Raw genomic sequence first — 23,151 nt, 5'->3', positions numbered from 1 at the left:
AGGGTGGCGCCAAGTCCAGAGGTGGCGATTTTCAGAGTGTCAGAAGACCCGGAGGAGAAAGAGGCAGATGTTCTGGCCTTTGCTTCCCTGGTAGCCCAGAGACAGATACTATTAGCATGGAGGGACTCAAAGCCCCCGAAGTCGGAGGGGAATAAATCTTCTGACCAGGTATGTCCAAGAACACCGCGTGAGGCTCGAGAAGAAATTGTGGGAGCACCAGCTAAGATATTTGCATCATGGTTAGCCGTGGGTGAGGTACCAGAAGACTGGAGGGCAGCAAATGTTGTGCCCTTATTTAAGAAGGGCTACGAAGAAAAACCTGGAAATTATAGACCGGTAAGCCTAACATCTGTGGTGGGTAAGTTACTAAAGAAGATTCTGAGGGATAAGATATATGGGCATTTGGAAAGACAGGATTTGATTAGGAATAGCCATCACGATTTGTGCATGGGAGATCACGCCATACAAATTTTTTGGCGTTCTTTGATGAAGTGACCAGGAAGGTTGATGGGGGCAGGGCGGTAGACTTAGTCTATATGGACTTCAGTAAGGCCTTTGATAACATTCCATATGGTAGGCTGCTCTGGAAGTTTAGATCACGTGGAATCAAACCAGGGAGAGATGGCAAATTGGATATACAATTGGCTTGATGGTCGGAAGCAAAGGGCAATAATGGGCAGCACGGTAGCACAGTGGTTAGCAATGTGGCTTCACAGCGCCACGGACCCTGGTTCGAATCCCGGCTCCCCATGTCTGCGTGGATTTCCACTGAGTGCTCCGGTTTCCTTCCACAAGTACCAAAAGACATGCTTGTTAGGTAAATTGGACATTTTGAATTCTCCCTCAGTATACCCGAACAGGCGCCAGAGTGTGGCGACCAAGGGATTTTCACAGTAACTTCACTGCAATGTACTGTAAACCTACTTGTGACACTAATAAAGGTTATTATTATAAGGATGCTTGTCAGGCTGGATACCCGTGACTAGTGGTGTGCCTCAGGGGTCAGTGCTAGGCCCACTGCGGTTTGTTATCTATATCAACGATTTGGATGAAAATGTGCACGGCATGATCAGTAAGTTTACTGATGACACTAAAATAGGTGAGAAACGTTACCAAAAATTGCAGCAGGACCTTGATCAGCTGGGGAAGTGGGTCGAGAAATGGCGAATGGAGCTCAATATAGACAAGTGTAAGATGTTGCATTTTGGAAAGTCAAATCAAGGTAGGACTTTCACGTGAATGGTAAGACCTTAGGGAGTATCGTGGAACAGAGGGACCTTAGAGCTCAGGTGCACGGTTCTCTAAAGGTGAAGTCACAGGAAGATAGGTCAGTGAAGAAGACTTTTGGCATGCTGGCCTTTATTGGTCAAGGCATTGTGTGTAGAAGTTTGGAAGTTATGTTGCCTTTGTAAAGGACATTGGTGAGGCCGCACCTGGAGTATTGTTCAGTTTTGGTCGCCTTGCTATTGGAAAGATTTGCAAGGATGTTGCCAGGACTCAAAGGACTGAGTTATAGGGATAGACTGGACAGGCTAGGACTCTTTTCTTTGGAGTATAGGAGACCGAGGGGTTATCTTATAGAGGTGTATGAGATCATGAGACACTGATAGGGTGAATGCGCTCGGTCTTTTTCCCAGGGTTGGGGAATCAAGAACTAGAGGACATAGGTTTAAGTTAAGAGGGGAAAGAATTTATGGGAACCTGAGGAGCAACTTTTTTTTTGATACACACAGAGGGTGGTACGTATGTAGAATGAGTTGCCAGAGGAAATGGTTGAGGCAGTGACATTGACAACATTTAATAGACATTTGGGCAGATACATGGATAGGAAAGATTGAGGGATATGGGCCAAATGCACGCAAATGGGGTTCGCTTAGATGGGTATTTTGGTTGGCATGGACCAGTTTGGACCGAAGGACCTGTCTCCGTGCCATGGATTCTACGATTCTATTAGAGAGAAATTGCCATTCCGAATTAACAGTCACTAGCAAGGACAGTCAGGCTCGACAGCAATGCCATATACAATTGAGGAGACCACAGATACTGTCAAAACTTCTGAACAATGTAAGCCAAAAGGTGGCCAGACCAGTGGCCAAGGAACCATTCTACAATATAGTACTCATGTATTTAGGAAAAGGGATGGATGTAGGATCACAATATTTCGTGCCAGCAAGGACACATGACAAGCTGCCGGACATGATTAACAGATGCGACATTAGGTATAATTCTGAGGGTCTGTATATCCCAACCACACAGCTCAACTTGAATTTCTTTCCTCTCTCATTTGTATTTCATTAAAGAACTCAATGATACAAATATGGCATGCAGAAAGGGGGGGGCTAGAGGAAGACTGCACTTTAATAACAGTCGTGATAGTAATATCAAAGCATCAAACTTTCTCAGTCAAGTTCAAGTAAGGGCTATGAGTCAGTCTTGCTGTTTGCCAATAACACCCGTTAAATGGTTGGTTACCTGCTTTGAGAGGTATCTTTTAGGTCCAAAGCGAGGCTGCTATTCACCAGGTTTTTCAGGCAGCTGGACCCATTATTGGAGAAGCAAGTGGTGGACAAGCCCACACTCTCCATAATGAAATCCTGCATGTAGTCAGCTGATGAGAGAGAGAGAGGAGCGAGAGAAAATTAAACAGGAACTAAAGTATCAAGTACCATGCAATAACCCCAATTTTGTGTGTATAATCGGTATATGCGTTGAATCTGGGGCACTGACAATCAAGTCTTCACCAAGGTGCAGGACTCCAAGTTTGAAGCTAGCAAGAAACAGAGCAGCATCAATCAACTTTTTTTTTTAAATTTAGAGTGACCAATTTTTTTTTTCCTATTCAGGGACAATTTTGAGTGGCCAATCCACCCAACCTGCACTTCTTTGGGTTGTGGGGGTGAAACCACCGCAGACACGGGGAGAATGTGCAAACTCCACACGGACAGGGACGCAGGGCCGGGATTTGAACCCAGGTCCTCAGCGCCGCAGTCCCATTGCTAACCACTGCGCCGCATGCAGCCCCAAGCAGCATCAATTACGCCTTTCTTGGCGTCCCGAAATACAAGAGAACATTTTTTTAAATTGAATTATCAGCCTTTCATCAGAATTGACAGTTCTGAAGCAAAATTAATCAAAATAATGAGGTCAGTGCTTCTGTTATCAGAACTTAACAGCCCTCCCAGCCCGTCCCCTATAACCAATTATTTTGCAGAACATAAAGATCTAAGTAAAGAAGATAAAATTAACTGAAGGACAAATTAAAAGGACAGTCCCAAATGCAAACTACCATAAACAAAAAATGAATCACAAAGAAAACTTAAGACTGGGGCCAGAATCTTAGGCCATGCCCACAGCAAGATCGCCACGAATGGGACGGGGACCATGTAAAGGTCCATTGACCTCGGGCAGGAATTTCCAGTTGCCAAGCGGCCGCGGCCAAAGAGTCCCATCCATTCAAACAAAAGCCACGGTTAAAGTACAATCTCTAAGTAGCTTACTAACTTAGAGGCTGGGGAGGAGACCGTGGAGGGATTTGCAAATAAGGCTTAGAATTTCAACATCAAAGCATTGCTTGAGCGGGAGTCAGCGAGCACAGGGGTGGTGGAGGAAAACAAGATTTGGTGCAAGTTGAGACATGCGCAGCAGAGTTTTAGATGGCCTCACGTTTAGAGGGTAGAATGTAGAAGTGCATTAGAGTAGTCAGGTCCAGAGGTAACTAAAGCATGCACGAGGGTCGCAGCAGGTAAGCTGAGCAGGGGCGGAGGCAAGCAATACTACAGAGATGGAAGTAGGCAGTCTTAGTGACGGCACAGAATCATAGAATTCGACATAGAATCATAGAACCCTACTTAAGCCCATACCTCCACCCTATCCCTGTAACCCCATCCAGCCTTTGGGACACTAAGGACAATTTATCATAGCCAATCCACCTAACCTGCACATCTTTGGACTGTGGGAGGAAACCGGAGCACCCGGGAGGAAACCCACGCAGACACGGGGAGAACATGCAGACTCCGCACAGTGACCCAGCGGGGAATCGAACCTGGTACCATGGAGCAGTGAAGCAACAGTGCTAACCACTGTGCCACTGTGCCGCTCAGACATGACACCAAGATTACGAACAGTCTAGTTCAGCTTCAGACATTTGCCAGGCAGATGGATTTGGTGGTGAGAGAGTGGAGTTGATGGTGGGGACCAAAAACAGTAGCTTCAACGTTCACAATATTTAATTGGAGAAAATGTCTGCTCATTCAGTACTGCATTTAGAGGCAGGAGAGGAGTCAAGAGTAAAGTGGTTAGGTAAAGCTGTGTGTTATCAATGTAAACGTGGACACTGACATGTTTTCAGAGCAGCAGGTAGATGAGGAATAGGAGAATGATAAGAATAAATCCTCGGGGGTTCTCAGAGGTAACCGTACGGAAGAGGAATGAGAGGCCTTTGATGGCAATTAACCAGCAACAATTATATTAACAATAATCCTGTTCCAAGAGTTGCCGAATGGAAATCATGCTCCACAATAAATTTAAATCTAAGGAAGAACAGCTTGGTGTGATGCTGTTTAAGAGGAGGAAAGACAGATGCTACAACTACATTCAGCAACTTCCTCAACACTCATGCCAAGAAAGATTTCTACACATGCAACAGCAGCATGAAATTCTTTCATACAGCCCAAGTGTGGTAACACTGCAAACTAAATTGATTTCAGTTTAGTCCAGTTGAATAATATTCTGCAAACAACTCACCATCAGACTTGTACTCCACAGTCTTTTGCTCGACATCCTCAATCAGTTGCATGGCGTCACGGTCTCGAGTTTCATTCTGCTCCATCAGGCGAAACAAAACATCCATGGTCCATGGGTTCACTTCATAGAACGGGACCTGCTGGTCCCCAAAAATCTTTGCTAGCCACCTGGAAACCTAGCAACAAAATAGAGGTAAACACAAAATTTAATTGGATCAGAATATCCGTACCATAGGCAGCACGGTGGCCCAGTGGTTAGCACTGCTGCCTATGGTGTTGAGGATCCGGGTTCGATCCCGGCCCCGGGTCACTGTCCGTGTGGAGTTTGCACTTTCTCCCCATGTCTGCGTGGGTTTCACCCTCCAGAACCCAAAGATGTGCAGAGTAGGTGGATTGGCCACACTAAATTGCCCCTTAATTGGAAAAAAAAATTAGGTAGTCTAAATTTTATTTATTAATTTATTTTTTAAAAAGAATATCCGTGCCTAGAGGTCCTAAACACTGAACATCTGCAGCAAATTTCACACTGCACTTCCTTAGTTTATGGAACTGCTGCCAAATGGCATTAACAACTAGAACTCTAGCACTCAGCCAAAACAAGATTACTGTAGAAGATTGCAGGCTTGGGCCTCAGAATCCAAATGTTCCTGTCCTCTCAAAGCACAAATTCTCTCGCAACACCAAAAATGAATTTTGCTGGAATTACGTTTTTGAACATAAGAAAATGATGGACAAGAAAAAGGCTTGCAGCTCCATCAACAGGACCAATATTATCAGAATGCAAATTATGCACATGATGACCTTCAGCCACCTTCTGGCCCCACTCGCCATTCATACAATTTCCCAGGAAAGATCAAACTGCAAATATTGCTGGGTGGTACAGTGGTTAGCACTGCTGCCTCACAGCACCAGAACCCTGGTTTGATTCCAGCCTTGAATGATTGTCTGTGGAGCTTGTATGTTCTCCCCTTGTCTGTGTGGGTTTCCTTTCGGTGCTCCAGTTTCCTCCCACAGTCCAAAGATGTGCAGGTTAGATGGGGTTATGGGGTTGTGGAGGTAGAGTGGGTAATGGGCCTAGGTAGGGTGCTCTTTTAAAGAGATGGTGAACACCCGATGGACCAAATGATCTCCATCTGAACTGTAGCGACATTATGACTATTATGCCACCTAATATTAAATAAACTCTCAATGAGTCTCTGCAGAGGAGCATGGGCTAGCTTTGCATCTACACTTCCCAACAGGTATGTGAATCAGGAAGAGATTTCCACTGGTCTCTCTCTCTCTCTCTCTCTCTCTTCTCCTCCTCCTCAATTGCCTGGAAAAAAAATAATTGGATTATCTAACTTTTAAAAAAATAATTGCAATCTTCAGATTTTAAAAACCTGAGACAGCCATCACTAACTGCTTTTTCCTTAAATCATAACAAATACAATAAACTGACTTTTAAATTATGGAATGGGTAGGTGCCTATTCAGATCAACCATCAACAACATGCCCGGTCATGGACAACCCTAATTTATTGAACAATTCCCCAGTATAGATCAATGGGAGGGAGTAGAAGAGAAAATGGAGAACAGCGATGGCAATTAGGCTCTTCACCTCCCCAACACCCCCAAGGAAACAACATTGCTTCAAAAGTCACAATAATAATAATTCAGTAACTAGGGTAAATACAAGACACAAAACAAATTCTCAAAGTTATAAAATCTTCAAAAGAAATAAAAATGAGTCTCTACACATGCCATTTTGACAAGCATACCCCCCTCCCCCCCCAAAAAACTGAAAAACACCCTGCTAAAAGACCTCTGCATCAAGTCAATTATCAAGTTAAATTGTTTATTGTTGGGCAGCACGGTGGCCTAGTGGTTAGCACAACCGCCTCACGGTCCCAGGTTCGATCCCGGCTCTGGGTCACTGTCCGTGTGGAGTTTGCACATTCTCCCCGTGTCTACGTGGGTTTCGCCCCCACAACCCAAAAATGTGCAGAGTAGGTGGATTGGCCACGCTAAATTTCCCCTTAATTGAAAAAAATAATTGGGTAATCTAAATTTATTTTTTAAAAATTGTTTATTGTATTGTCCTCATGGTATTAATTAAGGGTTTGGGATCACATGCCATGATTTATTTTGTTTTTCCTGTTTCGGTATGACATGAAAAGTAGGAGTTACAATCAGACTGGAGCTTGTCAGGACTTGAAGTCCAGGTGTACCCAATATTTCACCAGTTCCCTGAGGGGAAAAATGAAATGCACAAACAATACCAGCAATACAAACACTTGTTTTTCTAGAAATGGAATTAGAAATTTATGGAGGGGAATGTGAGCACTGAAGATGCTAAATTTATTTCCTGCAGAGACAGGATCAGGACTCTCCCTTATTCCAGGTCATTTAGATTTTTGATGGTGCATTTTGCTCCATTTTGCTTTTGAAGCCGAAAGTGAGGAGTGGAATGCAGCAAGTCTCTCGTGAGTCTGTTATCACAGAGCAACAGTAAATAGGAACACCTTTCTGAACTTAGACTCAAAACTGACCATTACAATTCCTCTGAAGACAGCATCAGATGGGATGGGGTAGACCCTTCCTTCTAGATGGATTAGGTTCAGTGAATCTCTCCCCTACCCACACGAAGAACTTGATTCTGAAGTACACTTCCTATATAAAATCAGAGCTTTAGCCATCCTCGGTGTTGGGCAGATTACTGGGAAAAATTCTGCTGAACAGTATAAATTGTCATTTACACAGGAATGGATTATTCTGGGACAGTCAGCAGGTATTTATTAAGGGGAGGCCATCGAACACGACTGAATTTTTGAGATAATAAGGCAGGTAGCATGTTTGATGTCATCTGCAAGACTTTTGCCAAGGTCTCACATGGCAGTCTGGTCAGAAAATTGAAAGCTCATGGAATCCAAGGGAAAAGTGGGCAGCACGGTAGCACAGTGGTTAGCATAGTTGCTTCACAGCTCCAGGGTCCCAGGTTCGATTCCCAGTTTGGGACACTGTCTGTGCGGAGTCTGCATGTTCTTCTCGTGTCTGCGTGGGTTTCCTCCGGGTGCAGGTTAGGTGGATTGGCCATGCTAATTTGCGATTAGTGTCCAAAAAAGGTTAGGTGGGGTTACTGGGTTAAAGGGATAGGGTGGAGACGTGGGCTTAAGTAGGGTGCTCTTACCAAGGGCCGATGCAGACTCAATGGGCCGAATGGCCTCCTTCTGCACTGTAAGTTGGATGTAAAATTGTCTCAGTAGCAGGAAGCAAAGGGTTAGAGTCAAAGGGTGATTTGGTGACTGGAAGACTGCTTCGTATCCCTAGTTACCTTTGAACGGAGTGGCTTTCTTAGCCATTTGATATAGCAGTTGGGAGTCAACCACATTGCTGTGAATCTGGAGTCACATGTGGGCCACGACAGGCAAGGACGGCAGATTTCCATACTTTAGTCAACAACAATTTCATGGTGACGATGACTGAGACTAGCTTTTTAATTCTAGATTTTCACCATTTGCAGTGGTGCGATTTGAACCCATGGGTTTGAGGAGGGCAAGCAAGGCAAGGGCATAGGCAATAAACCATAGGATAGCGAGATATGCGGAAGAATAGAAGGGCCTTAGAATAAATGTCCAGAGATCCGGAAGGTAGCAGGACCGGTAAAGAGGTGATTAGGGAGGTGTACAGAATAGTCTTATATGAGTTGAGGATTAGAATACAAGAGCAGGGAGATTACTCTAGAACTGCATAAAACACTAGTTAGGCCACGGATATAGTATCATGTATAATCTAGTCACCATATTACAGAAAGGATGTGCTCGATCACATTGGAGGTGGTAGAGAGAAAATTTCATGTGGTCAGGAATGGAGAATGTTAGATGCAAGGAAAGATTGAATAGATACTTTTTGTATTCATTTACAGGATGTGGGCATCACTGGCTAGAGCAGCATTTATTGCCCATCCATTGTTACCCTTCAAAAGTGGTGAGCTACCTTCTTGAACAGCTGTAGTCCCTGAGGTGCAGGTACAGAGCTGTTTTGTTATTTTTTATTTGTTCTTGGGATGTGGGCTGGGTCAGCATTTGTTGCCCATCCCAAGTTGCCCTTGAATTGAGTGGCTAACTTTGCCATTTCAAAGGGGAGCAGTTAAGAGTCATCCACATCACTATGTGGGTCTGCTGTCACATGCAGGGAAGGCAGATTTCCCTCCCTGAACCAGGTGGGTTTTTACGACAATCGGCAATGGTTTCAGGATCATTAGACTTTCAATTCCAGATTTTTAAAAACTGAATTCAAATCTCACCATCTGCCATGGTGGAGTTTGAACCCATGGCATTACCCCGGGTGTCTGGATTACTAGTGCCGTGACAAACCACTACGCCACCGTCTCCCCAGAACTTTGACCCAGCGACAGTGAAGGAATGGCGATATATTTCCAAGTCAGGATGGTGAATGACTTGGAGGGGAATTTCCAGGTGGTGTTGTTCCTAGATGTCTGCTGCCCTTTTCCTTCTAGATGTTAGTGGTCGTGAGTTTGGAAAGTGCTGTCTAAGAAACCTTGGTGAGTTCCTGCAGTGCATATTGTAAAAGGTATACAAGGCCGTTACTATTAGGGCACTATTTAGGGCAGCACACGTGGATAACACTGTGGCTTTACAGTGCCAGGGTCCCAGGTTCGATTCCCCGCTGGGTCACTGTCTGTGCGGAGTCTGCACCTTCTCCCCGTGTCTGCGTGGGTTTCCTCCGGGTGCTCCGGTTTCCTCCCACAGTCCAAAGATGTCCAGGTTAGGTGGATTGGCCATGATAAATTGCCCTTAGTGACAAAAAAAAGGGTTAGGAGGAGTTATTGGGTTATGGGGATAGGGTGGAAGTGAGGGCTTAAGTGGGTCGGTGCAGACTCAATGGGCTGAATGGCCTCCTTCTGCACTGTATGTTCTATGTAATCTATATTCACTGGTGGCAGAGGGATTCAAACTTTGTTGAAGGGGTAACAATCAGGAAGGCTGCTTTGTTCTGGATGATAACAAGTTGAACTCATCCAGGCACTGCAGACTTGTGCTTTGTAGATGGTGAACAGGCTTTGGGAAGTCAGGAAGGTAGTCACTCACTGCAGGATTCCTTTGACCTACTCTGGTAGCCAGAGTATTTATATGGCTAGTCCAGTTTCAATGGTAACCCCTGGGATGTTGATAGTGTGGAATTCAACGATGGTAATGCTATTGAATGTCAAGGGCAATGGTTATATCCTCTCTTGTTGGAGATGCCTGGCACTTGTGTGGCGTGAATGTTACTTGCCATTTTTTAACCCATTCCTGGATATTGCCCTGGCCTTGCTGCATTTGAACATGAACTGCTTTAGTATCTGAGGACGAATGTCAGTTTGGGTTTTCTTTCCATAGAGGCAGAGAGGAAATTTAATCAAGGTAGATTAAAATTATGAAGGGCCTAGACAAAGTTGTTGTTTTAAAAAAAATAAATTTAGAGTACCCAATTATTATTTTCCAATTAAGGGGCAATTTGGCGTGGCCAATCTACCTACCTTGCGCATCTTTGGGTTGTGGGGGTGAAAGCCACGCAAACACGGGGAGAATGTGCAAACTCCACACGGACAGTGACCCAGGACCGGGATCGAACCTGGGACCTCAGCGCCGTGAGGCAGCAATGCTAACCACTGTGCTGCCTGGGCCGAGACAAAGCTGACAGGAAAGACGTTTTCCATTTGCAGAAAGATCAATAAATGGAGGTAAAGATATATGTTGCTATTTATAGAACTTTTTCCATGTAGTTCCCAACCCCATCAAATCATTTCAATCGTCTTTCAATTTATTACATAAAACGGCTACCAGGTTCACTTAATTTAAAAGTAACCAGAAGCGTAACAGGGCATCTACATAGATACTGTGTAACAAGAGGTCAGAGCTTGGTGTTCTATGATCTCATATGAATTAGGAAAACAGTACGCCATTCAGCCCCTCAAGTCTGCTCTACCATTCAATCAGGGGCTGTTTAGCACAGGGCTAAATCGCTGGCTTTGAAAGCAGACCAAGCAGACCAGCAGCACGGTTCGATTCCCGTAACAGCCTCCCCGAACAGGCGCCGGAATGTGGCGACTGGGGGCTTTTCACAGTAACTTCATTTGAAGCCTACTCGTGACAATAAGCGATTTTCATTTTTCATTTCATTTTCAATAAGATTATGGCTGAGCTTATTCTAGCCACATTCCTACATGCCCTGGTACCTTTAACTCCCTTGTTAGTCAAGAATCCCAACAGGGAAAATAAATGTCCAAAAGTCACTAAAGATTAACAGGCAGGTGCACAAGCTATTATAAAGGCTAATGGAATGTTAGCCTTTATCGAAGTGGATTTGAGTACAGGGGTAGTGAAGTCTCGCTTCAATTGTATGGAACCTTGATTAGACTACATTTGGGAGTACTATATGCAGTTTTGGGTTCCTTACCTCAGGATATTATTGCCAACAGGAAGTGCAATAAATGTTCACCAGACTTGTTCCAGGGATGGCAGGACTATCTTATGAAGAGAAATTGGGCAAACTGGGCCTGTATTCGCTAGAGTTTCAAAGAATGAGAGGTGATCTCACTGAAATCTACAAAATACTTAAAAGGAATAGACAGGGTAGATGCAGGTAAGATGTTTCTCTTAGTTGCAGAGTTTAGAACCAGGGGGCACACAATTTCAAAATAAGGGGGAATCCACTTGGGACCAAGATGAAGAGAAATGTCTTTACAGGAGGTTGTGAATCTTTGAATTTTCTACCCCAGAGGAGCAGTGAAGCTCAGTTATTAAGTAAGAATAAAGCAGCTATTGATAGATTTCTGATTAACATAAAGGGTTATGGGGATAGTGTGTAAAGACATTCAAGTACTGATCAGCCATGGACATATTGAATGGTGCAGCCTTTACTGGCTGAACGGTGGAGCAGGCTCAACGGGTGTAACAGCCTACTCCTGTTCCTAAATTAACTGCTTATCTCATTGGCTGGCTCACTCCATTGTATTTGGCATTTGGGCAGTAGGGATCCATAAAAGTTCTGGTTAGGGACATCAATATTTCTATCATATTATAAAACAAATATGCTAAATACTACAGACTTAATCTGATGTCAAATGAATATTTCCAATTTCTTCCTTTTAACAATAATCTTGATTGTCACAAGTAGGCTTACATTAACACTGCAATGAAGTTACTGTGAAAAGTCCCTAGTCGCCACACTCCGATGCCTGTTCGGGTACATTGAGGGAGAATTCAGAATGTACAATTCACCTAACAGCACGTCTTTCTGGACTTGTGGGAGGAAACCCATGCAGACAGAGGGAGAACGTACAGACTCCACACAGACGGGAATCGAACCTAGGACCCTGTACTGTGAAGCAACACTGCTAACCACTGCACTACCGTGCCACTCACTTAAATAATCAGAGGAGTTAAAAGAAATGGAAATGGATGAAAGCTCGGTCAAGGTCTATCTGTTTTGTAATGTTGTGTGTTAGTATTTATATCTTGTTAAACTTTAAGCCCTTTTTATTTGAAAAGTGCAATTACCATTTTCCAGTATGTTAAATAGTCATACATTTAGGCCTCTATATTTACTGGAGTGGAATTTCCAAGCAATGACAGAGGAGTTCTGAATGTTACGGAGGCTGAGTTTTCTGGTGTTGCCACAGTAGACGATGCACGAGTGACTGCTTCAACAGTGCAGGGTAGATAGAAGTGGAGGAACTAGTGACTCAAATCTGCACAATCAAGCAGTGTACAATAAAATGTCTTGCCTCAAGTTATTAAAGCTGGAGAAGTAAATGGTTAGTGTTGTCTGAAACCTATTTCACATTCTACAAGTCAAAAGCGTGACGGAAATCTCTGCACTTCATTGAAGTCTACTTGTGACAATAAGTGATTATTCTTATAACTCCAATGACACAAAACACTCAACACCAATCAGGACAAAGTAGCCCACCCAATATGCACCCCATGCTCCATCTTAAGACATTCACTCCCTCCACAGGGATTCTGCAATATGTATCATCTACAAGATGCACTACAACAATTCACTGGGGCTCCTTTTAAGGACATGGGCAGCAGATGCATAGGGACACCAGCAGGTTTTCCTCCAAACCACACCCCATGCTGAGTTGGAACAACACTGTCATTCTTTCATTATAACGGTCAGAATCCAACAGAACATCCTCCAAAACCCAGAGCAGCTCTGCTGCAGATGGGGGGGGGGGGGGGGGGGGGGGGGGTCGGCTGTGACTGACAGCCGCGCCGACCAATTGCTTCACGCGTCATCCGTGTAATCCTCACGCTCCATCAATCCGGTAGAGGCAGGTAGGCGGGACATCTCGTCACCGAATCGCCAGCAGAAAAGTCTCCACAGCTTTTTTTAAAATTCGATTTAAACTTTAAATGTTTAAAAGTGTAACGTTTAGAATTTTTCATGGAAGTATTCATTACCTTTGCGGTCCTGGAATCCATTTGTAGTCTTTCTTTAAAAATTACGAACACCCGTTTTAACGGTTGGAAACGCTCACGGCTTTTCGCGCCATCTTTTTGGCCCGGTTACCCAGGCGCCCCTGGCCTTGCCCCGCCCCCATTCCGTGACGTCACCCACAGGCGCCACCTGACCTTTGACCAACAAAGCTTTTTTTTTAAATTTAGATTAGCCAATTATTTTTTTCCAATTAAGGGGCAATTTAGCGTGGCCAATCCACCTACTTTGCACATTTTTGGGTTGTGGGGGCGAAACCCACGCAGACACGGGGAGAACGTGCAAACTCCACACGGACAGTGACCCAGAGCCGGGATCGAACCTGGGACCTCAGCGCCGTGAGGCGGTTGTGCTAACCACTAGGCCACCGTGCTGCCCTTGACCAACAAAGCTGAGGTGCAGTCTGAGGCCAGCCGCAAAATCTACACCTTCCCTCATTGTCTTGCTGTTGTCATGTGCCCCTTCCTCACATTTTGTAAAATATAATAGATCTGGGAAATTTTAAACAAAGGCAAAAACAATACCGGGAACTGGAATGGGTCGAGATGGGGAATTTTCTTTTATTCAGCTTTTGTTGCCCATTCCTTTTTTCTTAAAAATTCCAATTGAAGGGTAATTTAACGTGGCCAATCCACTGCACATCTTTGGGTTGTGGGTGTGAGACCTACACAGACATGGGGAGAATATGTAAACTCCACATGGACAGTGACCGGAGATCGAACCTGGGACCTCGGCGCATGAGGAAGCAGTGTTTGTTGCCCATTCCTAGTTGGCCTTCAAAGGGCAGTTGGAGCATCAACCATTGTTCTGTGGGTCTGGGGTCACATATAGGATTGATAATTTCCTTCCCTAAAAAGGACTTAAGGTTGTGAGCAAGTGATGAATAGGAGGACAAGGGCAAAGAAAGAACTTTAATAGGGTGTGAGATAGGAGAGGATGTACAATGGAAGATTTAGTCATGCCAGCCAAAGAGAATGGTGATGGGGCAGGAAAAGAAACCAAAGATACTCTGGTGAAAGGCTGTTGATCTGAAAGGTTACCTCTGTTTCTCTCTCTTCACAGATGCTGCCTGGCCTGCTGAGTATTTCCAGTGTTCTCTATTTTTAGTAAACAAAAGATGTGTTTAGAGTCACGAAGTGTGCTGCTGTCCGGAAACAAAAATCAAGAGAAAAACCAAAACTTTCAACGAAAAGGGAACAAAATGGAGGGATAGAGTTACATAGCCAGCAGCAGAATGTACTCAACCACAATCAGTAACCTTGTGGCCCAGCATATCTCCCACTCTTTCGTTACCAGCAGGCCTGAACATAGAACATTACAGCACAGTACAGGCCCTTCGGCCCTCGATGTTGCGCCGTCCTGTGAAACCCCTCTAAAGTCCCTCTACAGTATTCACATCGTCCATATGCCTATCCAATGACCATTTGAATGCGTTTAGTGTTGGCGAGTCCACTACTATTGCAGGCCAACACCCTTACTACTCTCTTGAGTAAAGAATCTACCTCTGACATCTGTCCTATATCTATCTCCCCTCAATTTAAAGCTATGTCCCCTCGTACTGGACATCACCATCCAAGGAAAAAGGCTCTCAATGTCCACCCTATCTAATCCTCTGGATCAACCCTGGTTCAATGAAGAGTGCAAGAAGGGTTGACTGGAGCAACACCAGGCTACCTAAAAATGATGTGGAGATGCCGACGTTGGACTGCGGTGGGCATAGTAAGAAGTCTTACAACACCAGGTTAAAGTCCAACTGGTTTGTTTCAAATCATTAGCTTTCGGTGCACAGCTCCTTCATTATGACACACCTGGACCTAACAAGTGGCAAGTAATATTCGCACCACGAAGTGCCAGGTAATGACCATCTGCAACACTAGATAATGTAATCATGGCTGATCTTCTGCCTTGAATTCATATTCCCACTGCTTCCCACGCTGGCACAGTGGGGGATAACAAGGTTAGCACTGCTGCCTCACAGCGCCAGGGACCCGGGTTCAATTCCGGCTTTGCGTGACTGACTTGTGGACCTTGCACTTTTTCCCCTTTCTGCGTGGGTTTTTTCTGGGTGCTCCGGTTTCCTCCCACAATTCAAAGATGTGCAGTTTAGGTGAATAGCCCATGCTAAATTGCCCCTTAGTGTCCAAAGATATGCAGGTTAGGTGGTGCTGTGGGTTGCAGGCATAGGGCAGGGTAATGGCCTTAGGTAGGGGGTGCTCTTTCAGTGGGTCGATGCAGACTCGATGGGCCAAATCTATGGTTCATATCTCCCTGTCCATCACAGTCTTAAATATATTCAATGATAGAGCATCCACAAACCTCAAGCATGGGGAATTCCAAAAGGTTCACAACCCTCTGAGTGAAGACATTTCTTATCTCAGTCCGAAATGATCCACCTCTTATCCAGAGGCTGTGATCCAGATTCCCCAGCCAGTGACACAGCCTCTCAATCCCTTACGTGGAGAGAACAGAGAAGTTGGGATTGTTCTCATTTGAGCAGAGAAGGCTCAATGGAGATTGAGTAGAGGTGTTGAAATCTATGTGGGGTGTTGATAGATAGCAAGAAACCTTCCTCTGGCAGGAGGGTCGGTAACTGGCAGAAGGTACATGGGGAAAGAGAGGGCCTAATTGGATAGCTGTTTTAAAGAGCAGGCAGTGGTATGATGGACCAAATGGCCTCCTATGTTACATAATTCTATAATTGTATGATTCCATTTGGAAATAGGGTATTGGCTTCACCCTGTACTGTTGCCGTTTACTTCTCCGCAGAGCAAATTATCTAACCCAGACCCTGTTTCCCTATATCTTTGGACTGGTTATGGCTCAGTGGGCTCGCGGTTGGTTTGTGATGCAGAACAATGCCAGCAGCGCGGGTTCATTTCCCGTACCAGCTTACCCGAACAGGCGCCGGAATGTGGCGACTAGGGGCTTTTCACAGTAACTTCATACTTGTGACAATGAAAGGTTATTATTATCTTTATCCATCTGCTTTCTTCCGAACCTCCAATCTAATCTGAAATGTTGACATAGCTTCTTCCTCAATCATTAACCGTGGATGGTCATTTCACAACTCACAGTAAATAAATTCCTGTCACTTCATGTTCTGAATGATACGCTTAACCTTGTAATTATGACCCCCCTCATTGGTTGTAAGCAGTCTGTTCCTATCTATCCATTGTTTTAAACACTCATAGAATTTACAGTGCAGAAGGAGGCCATTCGGCCCATCGAGTCTGCACCGGCTCTTGGAAAGAGCACCCTACCCAAGGTCAACACCTCCACCCTATCCCAGTAACCCCACCAAACACTAAGAGCAATTTTGGACACTAAGGGCAATTTATCATGGCCAATCCACCTAACCTGCACATCTTTGGACTGTGGGAGGAAACCGGAGCACCCGGAGGAAACCCACGCACACACGGGGAGGATGTGCAGACTCCGCACAGACAGTGACCCAAGACGGAATCGAACCCGGGACCCTGGAGCTGTGAAGCAATTGTGCTATCCACAATGCTACCGTGCTGCCCACTCCTTCCATTCACAGCATAATTACCACTATTGTTTTCTTATCTGCTCAGATCTTCGAACATTAAATTCCAACTGTCATATTTTAGTCCATTCCCCCATCTTATCAATAACCGTTTGCAGTTTCCTTTGGTCTTCTGATTATTTAATCTGATGCTAACAGCCTCACCCATGCCTTTGTTCCCTGCAGACTCAATCTGTTGCTCAACCAAACACAATCCTGTCTGACTTGCTACATTCTGCCCTCCGTAAACTTTTTAAAAAAATTTAGAGTACCCAATTCTTTTTTTCCAATTAAGGAGCAATTAATGGGGGCTGGTTTAGCTCAGTGGGCTAGACAGCTGGTTTGTGATGCAGAACAAGGCCAACAGCGCGGGTTCAATTCCCGTACCAGCTTCTGTGTACCCGAACAGGCGCCAGAATGTGGCAACTAGGGGCTTTTCACAGTAACTTCATTGCAGTGTTCATGGAAGCCTACTTGTGACAATAAAGGTTATTTTGTTTTTAGCGCCGCCAATTCACCTACCCTGCACATCTTTGAGTTGTAGGATAGAGGCCCATGCAGACACGGAGAATGTGCAAACTCCACACGGACAGTGACCCGGGGCCGGGAACGAACTCTAGCCCTCGGTGTTAACCACTGAGCCACCGTTCCACCCCTGCCCTCCGTAAACTTGAGGCCATCCAAAACAATGCTCCAGGTGTCCTTACTCACACCAAGCCATGTTCACCTATCAGTCCCTGCTCACAGACCTATATAGGCTCCTGCTTTAGCAATACCTCAATTTTAAAGCTCTCACCCTTGTTTTCAAATGTTACCAATGCCTCAACCCTCCACACCACTGAAATCTCCTCAACCCCCAACCCTCTGAGATTATGGGGAGGCCGTCGCACTGGACCAGTAGTCCAGAGACCCAGACCAATGCCTTGGGTTTGAATCCCACAATGGAATTTGAATTCAGTCAAAAATCTGATGACTGTGGGCGGCACGTTGGCGCAGTGGTTAGCATTGCTGCCTCATGGCGCCGAGGTCCCAGGTTCAATCCCGGCTCTGGGTCACTGTCCGTGTGGAATTTGCACATTCTCCCCGTGTTTGTGTGGGTTTCACCCCCACAACCCAAAGATGTGCCGGGGAGGTGGATTAGCCACGCTAAATTGTCCCATAATTGGAAAAAATGAATTGGGTACTCTAAATGTTATATTTTTAAAAATCTGATGACCGTGAATCCATTTTTATTGTCATAAAAACCCATTTGCTTTGCTCATAACCCTTTAGTGAGGTAAATACTCTACTGAGAAGGAAATTCTCTATGAGTAGTGCTGCACTCCAATGCCTGTGTCTATGTATTTACATTGTGTTTTTATGTATGCCCTATTTTTTTTTTCCTGTTTGGAATGATCTGTCTGGACTGTACGTAGAACAATACTTTTCACTGTACCTCATACACGTGACAATATACCCAAATACAATACAAAAATCTGCCATCCTTACCTGGTCTGGCCTACATGTGACTTCAGACCCACAGCAATGTGGCTGATTCTTAACTGCCCTCTGAAATGGCCGAGCAAGTCACTCAGTTGTATCAAAACACTAAAAAGTCAAATGAAACCAGAAATGACAATGATGAATTCAGTCCTGTCAACACTTTAAGTCCCTCTCACTAACATCTGGGGGCTTGTGCCAAAATTGGGAGAGCTGCCTCACCACAGACTAGTCAAGCAACAACCTGACATAGTCATACTCACAAAATCATACCTTACAGATAATGTCCCAGACATCACCATTCCTGGGGTTGACCTGTCCCACTGGCAGCACAGACTGAGCTGGCTGAATCCTAAAAGACATAGCTGCTAGACTGGGACTGTGGCAAGTGATGAGGGAACCAACAAGAGGGAAAAACATACTTTTTAAAAAATAAATATTTTAATTAAAGTTTACATTTTTACACTGTACAAGAGATGGATGAAACGGTTATTATTTACAATTTACACGTTATTCCTTTTCGGCATCCCCTCTCCAACCCCCCCCCCCCCCCCTTTGTTCTCCCCCTCCCTCCTGTTCCCACCTCCTCTTTTCAACTGTCTCCGGGTCCTATCTTAGGCCCTACCCTTCACCGTAGATGTTTTTAAAAAATAAATTTAGAGTACCTAATTTTTTTTTCCAATTAAGGGGCAATTTAGCATGGCCAATCCACCTACCCGGCACATCTTTGGGTTGTGGGGGTGAAACCCACGCAGACACGGAGAGAATGTGCAAACTCCACACGGACAGTGACCCAGGGCCGGGACTCAAACCCAGGTCCTCGGCGCCGTGAGGCAGCAGTGCTAACCACTGCACCACCGTGCTGCCCAGATGGTTTGTTTCTGCGGAGTCTGCACGTCCTCCCGTGTCTGCGTGGGTTTCCTCCGGGTGCTCCGGTTTCCTCCCACAGTCCAAAGATGTGCGGGTTAGGTGGATTGGCCATGCTAAATTGCCCGTAGTGTCCTAAAATGTAAGGTTAAGGGGGGGTTGTTGGGTTACGGGTATGGGGTGGATACGTGGGTTTGAGTAGGGTGATCATTGCTCGGCACAACATCGAGGGCCGAAGGGCCTGTTCTGTGCTGTACTGTTCTGTTCTGTTCTGAACGGCGGAAGAGGGGATGCATGGGCACCACATGGGCTACAGAAAGACAAAGGGGGGAGGGCAACAGGGAGAGAGCCCAAGGAAACACCAGGAGGGAACCCAGTGAGAGACCTACATGAGGACCAGAGGGCACCTCACAAAGTTTTTTTAAAATGTTTTAATTTACATTTTTAAAAAATGAATTAAAAAAAATAAATTTAGAGCACCTAATTATTTTTCCAATTAAGGGCAATTTAGAGAGACCAATCCACCTACCCTGCACATTTTTGGGTTGTGGGGTACTCAGAAAAGAGTAAAAATAATACAGTAATAATAGTTGGAGGTTTCAACTTCTCCAATATTAAATGGGGTAAGCAAAATGCCAAAGGCCTAGAGAAGGCAGAATTCATAAAGTGCATCCAGGAGATATTTTTGAGCCAGCACAGTCCTACAAGAGACGGGGCAAGTGGTAGAGGTGTCAGCGGAGGAGTATTTCGGTCACAGTGACCATAACTTGGCAAAATTGAAGGTAGTTATGGAACAGGACAAAGATGGACCAGAAATCAGAGTTCTGAGCTGGGGGAAGGCTGTTTATAGAGGATAAGACCGGATCTGGCCAAAGTTGGCTACTTGTAGGAAGATCCAGATCAGAGCCGTGGGAGTCATTCAAAAAGGAAACAGAGAGAGTACAATGCCAACATGTTCCCGTAAAGCTAGAGGGTGGGACCAACAAGTCCACAGAACCCTGGAGGTCAAAGGATGTACAGCATTAGATATGGAAAAGAAGGGAGATTTTCGTCACATTCAGGGGGCCCTCGAGAAGTATAGAAAGTGCAGGAGGTACTTAAAAAGAGATTAGGAGAGCAAAGAGGGGACATAGAAAAACACTGCTGGGCAAAAAGAAGGAAAATCTCAAGATGTTTTCTAAGTATATATTTTTTTACTGGATTTTTTTTTAAATTTAGAGCACCCAATTATTTGTTTTCTAATTAAGGGGCAATTTAGTGTGGCTAATCCACCTAACCTCCATATCTTTCGTTGTGGGGGTGAAACCCAGGCAGACACGCGGAGAATGTGCAAACCCCGCACGGACAGTGACCCAGGGATGGGATTCGAACCCGGGTCCTCAGCGCCGTAGTCCAAGTACTAACCACTGCACCACCGTGCTTGCCCCTCTAAGTATATTAAGGGCAAGAGGGTAACCAGGGAAGCAGTAGGACCCATTAAGGACCAATGTAGCAACCTGTGTGTGGAGGCAAAGACCTAGGTGAGGTATTAAATAAGTATTTTGCTGAATTTGCGCATTCTCCATGTGTCTGCTTAGGTCTCACCCCACAACCCAAAAGATGTGCAGGGTAGGTGGATTGGCCACACTAAATTGCCCCTTAATTGGAAAAAAGAATTGGGTAGTTTAAATTTTTTTTTTTAATGAGTATTTTGCATCTTTGCGCATAATGGAGAAGTACAATGTGGGCATAGAAAGCAGGGAATAGGACTGTGATATAATTGAACAAATTAGCATTGAGAGGCAGGAGATGTTAGTGGTTCTAGTGTACGTAAAAGGGGATAAATCCCCAAGCGTAGATGGAATGTGGGGCAACAGAGAAGATTTATGGGGCTCTGATGCTAATTTTCAAACCCTCTCTGGCCACAGGAGAGGTGCCAGAGGACAATTAATGTGGGACCGTTATTCAAGAAAGAAAATTAGGGGAAGAGCAGGTATTTTAGGCCACTAAGTCAAACGCAGTGGTAGGGAAATTATTGGAAAAAGTTCAGAGGAACAGAATAACTCTACACTTGGAGAAGCAAAGATATCGAGGATAGTCAACATGGCTTTGTCACGAGGAGATCAGTCTAACAAATTCAAATTTTTGAGCAGGTGAGCAGGTGTGTAGATAAGGCAGTGCAGTGATGTAAGTCCACATGGACTTCAGTAAGGCTTTTGACAAGGTCCTGCATGAGAGACTGATGAAGAAAGTAAGAGCCCATGGGATCCAGGGCAATTTGGCACATTGGATCCAAAATTGGCTTAGTGGCAGGAGGCAGAGTTTAATGGTTGAAGGTTGTTTTTGTGACTGGAAGCCTGTGTCCAGTGGTGTATCACAGGGATCATTGCTGGGTCCATTGCTATTTGTAGTGAATGTTAATGACCTAGATGTGAATGTGGGGTGTATGATCAGGAAGTTCACAGATGACATGAAATTTGATGGTGTGGTAAATAACAAGGAGGAAACCCTCAGATTACAGGATGATCATAGATCATAGACTTTACAGTGCAGAAGGAGGCCATTCGGCCCATCGAGTCTGCACCGGTCCTTGGAAAGAGCAACCTACCTAAACTCACACCTCCACCCGATCCCCATAACCCAGTAACCCCATCTAACCTTTTTAGACACTAAGGGCAATTTATCAAGGCCAATCTACCTAACCTGCGCATCTTTGGACTGTGGAAGGAAACCGGAGCGCCCGGAGGAAACCCATGCAGAAATAGGAAGAAAGTGCAAACTCCGCACAGTGACCCAAGCCGGAAATTGAACCTGGGACCCTGGAGCTGACCACTGATCATCAAGCCATTATCTCCAACACCGTTAACGACCTCATTTCCTCCGGATGCCTTCCCCCTACGGCTTCCAACCTCATAGTCTTCCAACCTCGGACAGCCCGCTTTTACCTACTTCCCAAAATCCACAAAAAGGACTGTCCCGGCAGGCCCATTGTGTCAGCATGCTCCTGCCCCACCGAACTTATTTCCTCTTATCTTGGCTCCATCCTCACTCCTCTGGTCCATTCCCTTCCCACCTACATCCGGGATTCCTCTGATGCCCTGCGTCATATTGACAGCTTCCAGTTTGCGGGCCCTAACCGCATCCTATTCACCATGGATGTGGAATCCCTCTACACCTCCATCCCACACCAGGATGGCCTGAGAGCTCTTTGCTTCTTTCTCGAAAAGAGGCCCGGACAATCTTCCTCAACCGTGATTTCCCACCTACAGTTGTTGACAGGGCCCTCAATAATGTGCGGTCCATCTCCCGCGCCACTACCCTCACCCCCTCCCCTCCCTCCCAGAACAAGGATTCAGTCCTCCTTGTTCTCACATTTCATCCCACCAGCCTTCATTGCAAAGCATAATCCTCCGCCATTTTCGCCAACTCCAGTGTGATGCCACCACCAAACACATCTTCCCTTTACTCCCTCTGTCAGCATTCCGCAGAGACTGTTCCCTCCGAGACAATCTAGTCCACTCCTCCACCATACCCAGTATCTCTCCCATTACCCATGGCACCTTCCCATGCAATCGCAGAAGGTGTAACACCTACCCCTTTACCTCTTCCATTCTTAACATTCCAGGCCCAAAACACTCATTCCAGATTAAGAAGCATTTCACTTGCATCTCTTCCAATCTGGTCTATTGCATTCACTGCTCCCAATGTGGTCTCCTTTATATCGGAGAGACCAAACGCAGACTGGGTGATCGCTTTGCTGAGCATCTCCAGTCTGTGCTCATTCAGGACCCTGATCTTCCTGTTGCTTGCCATTTTAACAAAATACCCTGCTCCCATGCCCACATGTCTGTTCTTGGCCTACTGCAATGTTCCAGTCAAGCTCAACGCAAACTGGAGGAACAACATCTCATCTTCCGGTTAGGCACGCTACAGCCTTCCGGCCTGAACATCGAATTCAACAACTTCAGATGATCAGCCCCACCTTGACCCATTTGCTTTCATTTTATTTTAACTGTCTTTTACCATTTCTTTCTTTCTTAATATATATTAACACCCCCCACCACCATCTTAT

General features: G+C 45.2%; 1 protein-coding gene across 2 annotated transcripts in view; it reads right to left on the bottom strand.

The window, feature by feature from the left end:
* Positions 1-13,343, bottom strand: part of haus1 (HAUS augmin-like complex, subunit 1) — a 46,413-nt gene extending 33,070 nt beyond the window's left edge. Inside the window, exons 1-3 of one of the 2 annotated variants that reach the window (XM_038793385.1) lie at positions 13,195-13,343; positions 4,744-4,918; positions 2,473-2,608 (exon numbers count right to left, since the gene is read on the bottom strand). In XM_038793385.1, coding sequence (XP_038649313.1) covers positions 2,473-2,608; positions 4,744-4,918; positions 13,195-13,215 — 332 coding nt within the window. In that variant the 5' untranslated portion in view covers positions 13,216-13,343. The remainder of the gene's footprint in view (positions 1-2,472; positions 2,609-4,743; positions 4,919-13,194) is intronic. The other variant, XM_038793384.1, reaches the window with a different exon arrangement.
* Between the last annotated feature and the right edge of the window lie 9,808 nt (positions 13,344-23,151).

Source organism: Scyliorhinus canicula, chromosome 3, assembly GCF_902713615.1.
Source record: "Scyliorhinus canicula chromosome 3, sScyCan1.1, whole genome shotgun sequence".
Taxonomy (NCBI): Eukaryota; Metazoa; Chordata; class Chondrichthyes; order Carcharhiniformes; family Scyliorhinidae; genus Scyliorhinus; species Scyliorhinus canicula.
The sequence above is the reverse complement of the archived record's forward strand: the minus strand, read 5'-3'. Positions and strand labels throughout refer to the sequence as shown.